The sequence below is a fragment of the Oncorhynchus nerka genome, linkage group LG17, assembly GCF_034236695.1.
Source record: "Oncorhynchus nerka isolate Pitt River linkage group LG17, Oner_Uvic_2.0, whole genome shotgun sequence".
Classification (NCBI taxonomy): domain Eukaryota; kingdom Metazoa; phylum Chordata; class Actinopteri; order Salmoniformes; family Salmonidae; genus Oncorhynchus; species Oncorhynchus nerka.
The window spans coordinates 40,911,773-40,920,786 of record NC_088412.1 but is presented as its reverse complement, the minus strand read 5'-3'; the positions used below and the strand labels follow the sequence as shown (position 1 = coordinate 40,920,786).

The 9,014-nt window shown below is 43.9% G+C and overlaps 1 protein-coding gene across 5 annotated transcripts; it reads left to right on the top strand.

Moving 5' to 3' along the window:
* The first annotated feature begins 1,805 nt into the window (after positions 1-1,805).
* Positions 1,806-8,634, top strand: LOC115145235 (mucin-5AC-like). Of its 5 annotated transcripts, XR_010459453.1 has the most exons (4): positions 1,806-1,902; positions 2,245-5,451; positions 5,901-5,960; positions 6,065-8,634. XR_010459453.1 is itself a non-coding variant. In XM_029686648.2 (2 exons), the coding sequence occupies exon 2, from the start codon at positions 6,605-6,607 to the stop codon at positions 7,886-7,888; it is 1,284 nt and encodes a 427-aa protein (XP_029542508.1). In that variant the 5' UTR covers positions 3,914-5,447; positions 6,065-6,604; the 3' UTR covers positions 7,889-8,634. The 5 variants fall into 5 exon arrangements, 2 of the variants coding, with proteins under 2 accessions (XP_029542508.1, XP_029542506.1); XR_010459454.1 differs by lacking the exon at positions 5,901-5,960 and having other exon boundaries at positions 2,245-5,447; XR_010459452.1 differs by lacking the exon at positions 5,901-5,960.
* Positions 8,635-9,014: the final 380 nt, after the last annotated feature.

Sequence of the window (9,014 nt, the reverse complement as noted above, 5' to 3'; positions counted from 1 at the left end):
TGTACGGTTGTCCTTTCTTCACTGTCTGTGTGACTTGATGGGTTATTACGGTTGTCCTTTCTTCACCCGGTTGTCCTTTCTTCACTGTCTGTGTGACTTGATGGGTTATTACGGTTGTCCTTTCTTCACTGTCTGTGTGACTTGATGTGTTATTACGATTGTCCTTTCTTCACTGTCTGTGTGACTTGATGGGTTATCGCGGTTGTCCTTTCTTCCGTGTCTGTGTGACTTGATGGGTTATCACGGTTGTCCTTTCTTCACTGTCTGTGTGACTTGATGGGTTATTACGGTTGTCCTTTCTTCACTGTCTGTGTGACTTGATGGGTTATTACGGTTGTCCTTTCTTCACTGTCTGTGTGACTTGATGGGTTATTACGGTTGTCCTTTCTTCACTGTCTGTGTGACTTGATGGGTTATTACGGTTGTCCTTTCTTCACTGTCTGTGTGACTTGATGGGTTATTACGTGCAGTTGTCTTCACTGTTGTGACTTGATGGGTTATTACGGTTGTCCTTTCTTCACTGTCTGTGTGACTTGATGGGTTATTACGGTTGTCCTTTCTTCACTGTCTGTGTGACTTGATGGGTTATTACGGTTGTCCTTTCTTCACTGTCTGTTGACTTGATGGGATTGGTTGTCCTTTCTTCACTGTATGTGTGACTTGAAGGGTTATTACGGTTGTCCTTTCTTCACTGTCTGTGTGACTTGATGGGTTATCACGGTTGTCCTTTCTTCCCTGTCTGTGTGACTTGATGGGTTATCACGGTTGTCCTTTCTTCACTGTCTGTGTGACTTGATGGGTTATTACGGTTGTCCTTTCTTCACTGTCTGTGTGACTTGATGGGTTATTACGGTTGTCCTTTCTTCACTGTCTGTGTGACTTGATGGGTTATTATGGTTGTCCTTTCTTCACTGTCTGTGTGACTTGATGGGTTATTACGGTTGTCCTTTCTTCACCTGTCTGTGTGACTTGACAGTTATTATGGTTGCTGTGTGACTTGATGGGTTATTATGGTTGTCCTTTCTTCACTGTCTGTGTGACTTGATGGGTTATTACGGTTGTCCTTTCTTCACCCGGTGCACAGAGCCAGTGCATTTGTGTGATAATCCATCACTCGCAGACCCTCTGTGTCAGTGGCCCGTACAGATTAGGTCAATCTCAGGTTGGTAATCTCAGCTAATCCCCAAATTAAGTACGGACACAGCGGATACAGGAGGTACAAAAAAAATAGAGGGAGAGTAGGAGAGTTGAAATGATAGAAAAGAAGAAAGATATGAAAGGAAGTAGGGAAAAAGTAAAAGGACGTGATCGACAGAGCTTTAGAGGGAACCTTTTTTTTTTTTTTTTACTGTTTGTTCAAACAATGTAATTTACACATCCTGTACACGTATGTTCATAAATTCATCATCTATGGAAAATTATTCTACAGAATTTAACAAAATTCCCCTAATCTGCACTGGATAATTTTTTTGTCAAGCAGGCATTATGAATAATTACATTATGAGTAAAGTGTTTGACATCCCTGTTGGCAAAAACGATCATTACAGACTTGAATGCTATCTGTCATTTTTCTCACCAAACGTCCGCTTAACACTTTGAATCTGTAACATGTGAAATGAGTCAACAGGAAGCGGGGTGTAGATCAGGGCCATGATGGAGGCAGGGCCATGTCATACCACATCATTATACCACATCCTGCCTCACCCTCCAACTTGCACCTTATGGCTCTGTTGGCATGGTAATCAAACGGACCGTTTCCTCATGTCAACTTCGAATGGGTGGCTTCTGGTTCGAGGTATCCCATGGGGCCATAGGGCAGGGTGCTATGACGAGTGTTGCTGCAGAAGAGGAAATCAAGAGTAAAGGGGAAGAGGCAGTGATATGAGAAAGCTGGACAATTAGGTATGTGTACTTTTCTGTTTATTTGCATATATATTATTATCCATGTTGAACAGAGTTGGTCTCCAATTGCGTGAAACCCACTAGATGTACAACTCTTTCATTGAGAACTGACAACTTACTGAGTATGAGACTGAGTGACAATGGGAAGCAATGGCAGTGTTCAAAAGTGTGCCACAGTATTACAAGCAAAACAAAGTCATCTGATTAACTGGATGCCTCTGTCTCCCTCTCGTTTTCTCTCCCTCTTTATTTCTCATTCTCTTCCTCTCTCCCTCTCTCTATTACTCTTCTCTCCACCCCACTATTCCTATCTTTCTCTGCCCCTCTCTTTCTCGCACACAGACATGATGAGATTGACTCTGATTTCCCTCACCGTGTGCCTTCCTCACCTCCTCGCCACTCTTGTCTTCCATTCTACCACTGCGGCTTCACCAAGCGCCACAGAAACAACAACAACAGCTCTAGACCTTAGTATCAGCACTACAACATCAGACCCCCGTATACTTCCACTCTCCACAACTGAAAACCACCCTGGTAGGACTAGTGGCACGTTCAACACACAAGTGAAGAAAAGCGCTAGTTTAGCAGCTGTCAACAAATCAGGCAGAACGACTCAAGGAAGAGGCATTCTCAGAACAGGAACTGCCACTTACGCCACCACAGCCGTACAGAAGAACAACAGGCACACAACTGCAGGAGACTTGAGGAGGGAAACAGAGAGCCACAATCACCATGAGACTCTTCCCTTCAGCAGACACAAAGTCTCACCCACAACTGACCACCCCAGCACCACCTCTCTCCCCGGGGAGGAAGGGACTGAGTATCATGACAGCAGCACCACTGAAACAGCCAGAGAACGGAGCACACCAAATTCCATAGAGACATGGGCTGCTGACACCATTAATGACTCCAGGCTAGCAAAGCCACACTTAGACAGGTCACAAGCAGCAGACCAGCACACTGCTACACAAGGACTAGAGATTGCATCAGGAGATTACTACACAACACAGAGAGACTTCTTCACAAACACCCCAAGTAGTAGAGTGACAGCTTTGAACAGGGGTAAACAAAGTAAGGCCAACAGCTTCACAACAACAACAACGTTTTCACCTACGTACACAGTCACACATCCTGGTTTGTATGAGCACATGACTGTGACTTACAGGGCTAGCGGCTACAAAACACAACCTGACGACACAAGCCAGTCTATGGACAACCAGGACCACACCACAGCCACAGTTTCGATCCCCCATGCTGACAATAGGACAACTCCAGATATCAATGCAAACACGTTTACAGATAATGACACAGACAACTACACAGACACACTTTCATACAGTAATACCACAACCTCTAATAATCGTAACACCACAGTACTTTTGAAGAAGAAAACTCATTCATTCAGACACAACCACACAATCTCAGGTTATAACAAGAGGCTGAACAACACAACTGAAAACACTGTGCATGATCGCCCTGAGTGCGGAGAGGCAGACGAAAGGTCCCTATCGTTGCTTCCTGGCTCTACTAGACTGGTCTGTTTCATTGTTCTGTGTGCTCTGGGATTGACTGCTTCTGTCTTCCTTGGGCTCACTGTCTTCCTGTGGGTGCGTTTGTCAGTCCAGAGAGAGAGGGAAAAGAGAGTGAGGAGAGGAGGAGAGGAGGTGTCAGGGGTGGATCTGGAGAACCTGTGGGTTGACCAGATGTCATCGGTGGAGGAAAGGGTCGAATTCTGGTACACCAACGGCTCCACCATGGGACCCGACCATAAACGGAGGGAGAGAGGGAGAGAGAGGGGGAAGGAGAGGGGGAGGAGGGAGCAGGGGAGGCAGAAAGGGGTAGAGTGTGACAACCTGTGGACTCAACCCAAAGTGACACTGGAGGACATCACTGATTTCTGGTATGCAAATGGAAGAGCGATACCAGAAGAAACTACAGACCAAACGTTGTTGGAGACCTGCGTATGATTCTGTTTTTTTGTACTACAGTCCTACAATTTCCCTGGAATTACTTTGGAGAGAAATGTTCATCGTTATTTGACCAATTCCATGTCAGATTTGAACACTGTAATACTGACCGAGTTTAAACATTTCCAAAATGAATTGGTAATCAGTATGTTTATTGGCTGTAACAAAAGTATAAGTATATGTTCTACATAAGTCTACTGAAAGATGGATTAAGCCTGGGTCTGAACAGAGAGAAAGAAGAGGACAGAGAGAGAGAGAGAAGGAGAGAGAGGAATAGAGAGAGAGTTTAGAACAACATGTCTAACTGGAAATAAGACTTGATAAGAGAGTTTCCATTTCAAGACAATTCAGACCCTGTTAGAGACACATCATCATCGTGTGTCAGACAGCAACGAGGATATAGGTGCCATTTCTACAAACACACGGACACAAATACGGTTGACTCCTAATACTGTACATGCACTGTTATTAGGAGCTAGTCAAATAATTGTAATTATTTTTTATTTGACCTTTATTTAACCAGGTAGGCTAGTTGAGAACAAGTTCTCATTTACAACTGCGACCCGGCCAAGATAAAGCATAGCAGTGTGAACAGACAACAACACAGCCAGAGAACATGGAGTAAACAATAAACAATAAAACACAATATGCCGTCTACGATCAGCATATCCCAGGCATTTTAACTGGGTTTCTCATAACCGGGACACAAGCTTATTTGGGTTATTGTAAATGGGATATGATGCTAATACGCGTCAACTAAAAAACGGAATACTAGAATATCCCAAATAGTGATGGAATATTGGTGTGCCTGTGAACATGGTAACTTATCAGGAATCGACTATAGGTCTACCTCACAATTGATAGTGGATCCGGCCATTTGATCAATAATGTATAACTGTAATGTTTAATACAGTAGAAAATACACCCTTGTAGAATTTAACACCTAACCAGCTGAAGTTTGACATATAACGTCCCAAGACATGAGATGTATTTTTTAATTACATAATCAAATGGAATTTATCATCATTATCTCTCTCTACTTTGAATTCTCATGTTTTGACAACCTACGCCCTTTGACTGCCTGCTCCCCACGCACACACACACACACACACACACACACACACACACACACACACACACACACACACACACACACACAGTCAAACAAACACACATCCAAGTAGGCCTGTGTGTAGGCGTGCAAACACACTCTGTGGCTCAAACATTTCAACACACACACCTTCTCTTTGTAGGACCAACTTCTCATTTTTCCTCGAGAAAATAAGCACATGACGCAATAAACAAAATGAAGCTACTCTTAAGTTATTTGGCATCTCTCCAACCCCACCTCTTTTGCAGTTAACAAAACTGTTTTACGAAGAATTTGATACTCTGAGGGGAAGAGAAAGGGAGGGGGAGAGAAAGAAGGGAGTGAACAGGAGGGAGCGAGCGAGCGAGAGAAAGGTGTTTTGGACATGTACTAGTGCACGAGATGTCATTCACACAGTACAGGAGTTAAAGCATGTGCCTTTAAGGTGGATTCACAATTTCAATCCAATCGTTTTCTCCATGCAACATGTGGGTAAGTACGATTTGTAATTTTTTTTTAATCAAATGGCACACATTGATATATGTCTGATCTAAACAGACACTGATCCGATTAACTGTGAAGAGGCAAGAAAAAGGAGGGAGAGAGATGTTTTAAAAATACAATCAAAATACTTTCTTAGGCTTGTGTTAAATTTACTGACACGCTCTTTTAGTAAGATGGTCCTCCTAATGTATCTCTTCATAATTCTTTTTAAATTCATTTTTAGGGGCCATTTTCTTTAAATACGTTATTTTTATCAATTGGTCTTTAAGTCTTCATCTTTTATCACTGTCTTTTTAAGACAGGCCAACTTGCTTTTAGACACTCATTTAGATCCCCCCCCCCCCATTTCTATTATGAGTAACAGTCAAATGGATGGTGACATCGTGGACAAGAATAAACAACAAAAAGTAGTGTTGGTAACTTCCTTAATTTTTTAGGTGTGTACTAAGCAAGCATTTTACATCTACAGCGGTTCAGACAGTGGATGCTGTGAGGAGGTAAACATATTATACAGTACATGTGGCAATGTACGCATAAAATAACCTCTACATTCCTTCTTCCATATCTTCCTTTACCCTTCAATCTGTCCTTTTCTCTATAGGTCTCATGCTTTTTTTAGTTCACCGTCGCTGCCATCTCTCACGCTACCCTTGAAATAGACAGCTGATATACAGAAAAGTAGAGTGAAGTGCGAGAGAGGAAGAGAAGGGCTGTGTCTTTCCGGTCTATTTGCACCCAAGGACACCCTAGTGAACAACAAGCCCAGCAACCAGGAGAGACAGCAAGAGAACAAAAGTTTGACTATGTAAGAGCACTTCATATGCCTAACACTCAGTCAAACCTTAGATTATTAACAAAGGCAAGGCCTGAAAGAAAGGGGAATTCCGAGAGCAGTGAAGATCAAAGCCTGATGATCGTAGTCAGACCAAGAACCCCGGGTACCTGATGACAGATACCGCTTTTCTTTTCTAGGGTGTACATTTTTCTGCTCTAGACTTGTAAAACAAACCTCCAATATCTTTCAAGCCACAACACTGTCGCTGATGCACCTCAGAAAGAGGAAGACAAACGTAATCTGAGAGATCAGCAAAACCCTTTAGGGACAGTTGACCTCTGTGACCCCTCTCACTTCTTGCCCAGTATGGAGCGGATACGGCTGATGCTTGGGGCTCTGCTCCTCTCCCTCTCTCTGCCCAGTCTCCCTGCTCAAGATAATGTCACTGTCACTGTACCTGAGAATGTCACCATGGCAGCACCTATTAATGAGGAAGTCACGATGGCAGCCTCTACAACGGAGGCCACCATAGAGACAACGTCTGTTCCTGTGGTCATCACTAGGGCACAGCCTGCCCCTGAAATTATCACCCCGGTAACTGCTACTCCGAAAGTAACATCTGTTTCAGGACCTAACACCGATGCCATCACTATGGTAATAACAAACCCTGAGATCATCAACGTTCAGGAGTCCACATCTGATGCACCAACTACTACTTCAGAGGCTGAGACGATGACACCTTCCCCAGTGACCACTGAAGGGCCAATAGATACGACCACTCCACCTGGCCCTAAACCCACCCTCTCCCAAGATGTCCTTACAACCGCCTCTTATCTCCCAACCACTTCCCAGGACCACCTGACTTCTGTTATCCCAGTCTGGCCCATCCACACCACCACTCGTCTGAGGGAGGACTCCACTTACACACCTGAACCTACACCTGCCTCAGAGATTACTGTCTGCCACACAGAGGGACTTACCACTGCACCCACCTCCCCATCGGTCAATGCCGCCCCCGGCCATGCCACGACCCCCACTACCACCCACACCTCCACAGATCCAGACTCTACGGTGGCTGGGGTCAGAGTGGAGACAGGTCAGCCCAGCTTGTTATGGGTCATCATCGTCGCTCTCCTGATCGGGGTTATATTCACGGGCGTGGTCTACTGTGTATGTCTGGTCATCAGACGAAAGAGGCAGAGCCGCACCGAGCACTTTGTGTCCAGCTTCCGGAACGGGAAGAGTTCCAAGCGGAAGAAAGGGGCGGAGGAAGACGCCTGGGCAGGGCCAGTGAAGCTAGGGGGTGGGAACAGGGAGGAGGATGAGGGTGGGGAGGAGGGAGGGAGCCCAGAGGACAACAAGAGAGAGGGGGCTGGAACGGATGTGGTGCTGAGCACATTCATTGCCAACGAGACTGAGGGAGAGAGGGGTGGGCCTGATGGGGGAGTAGGAGTGGCTGGGAGCAAGGAGGCAGAGAAATGGGAGGAGAAGGAGCCTCTGCTGTACATTGATGAGGGAGTGGAGGAGGGACAAGAGAGGATGGCTCCTCCTTCACTTTCAAAATCGAACCCAGAAAAGACAGGAGGGGAAAGAGGAGAGGGGGAAAATGAAAAAGAAATGGAGAGGGGAGAAGGGAATGGAAATAAATAAAATTAGAGTGAAAGAGGTAAGAAGAATGGAGGAGCGGCATTCTGTCTAACCACTGCAGTTTAAAAATAGAAGAGTTTTCCATAAAAAGTTTTTCTATGTGATAATGTAAAAGTTACAAATGGAGAGGGGAGAAGGGAATGGAAATAAATAAAATTAGAGTGAAAGAGGTAAGAAGAATGGAGGAGCGGCATTCTGTCTAACCACTGCAGTTTAAAAATAGAAGAGTTTTCCATAAAAAGTTTTTCTATGTGATAATGTAAAAGTTACAAATATCTTTGTACTACTGAAAAGGCCTTTGACATTGTATGTATCTGTGATTGTGTGCTCTGTCAACATAACTCAGGGAAGATAGAAGTGGTTGTGTGTATGGTCATAAGTTTTACCCTTGGTATTTTGTATGCTGTTTTGTCTAAAAAATGTTTTGTTTAATAAAGTTTTAGATGTGCATGTTCTAGAATGAAGGTGTTGAACGTGACAGAATATTAATACTCTTTGCTTAACAATTTGCGGTCTTCAAATGCACTTAAATTTTGGAACTGCTTAAATCAATAGCACTCAATTCATAGGTGCAAATCTGAACTTCCACTGAGACAAATTTTCACTTAGTCTCCCATTGACATCAATGCATGACTAAGTGATTATTCAACTTCAGTGGAAGTTGTCATTGTAAATAAGAATTTGTTGTTAACTGACTTGCCAGGTTAAATAAAATAAAATAAAATATGTGTTGCCGATTATGGCCACTAGGTTGTGACCTTTCCCTATCTTTATGATCAGAGCACAGTTCAATTATGTGACCTGCAGTAAAGAGCGGGTGTTGTGATGACACACAGGTCTTCCGTTTTACTGGTTTGTTTTTGCTGAAGTTGCATCTGTTGCAAACGTCTAGCAGAGAAAACAGCAGAGATCAAAAACAGTTGTTCAGGCAAACAACTCAGTCATAAGATCCCCTCTGATGTGATCACAAATTAAACTTAAAGACACAACAACCGCTCTTAGTAAGATTGATCCTTGGTAAATATAACATTTTATCCTGGCCACTACACCCCTCAACCTTCTTCAACTATTTTTTCAGGAAGGGGAGTAAGTGTGTGTGTGGGGGTTGGGGGAGGGGGTGCGTACAACA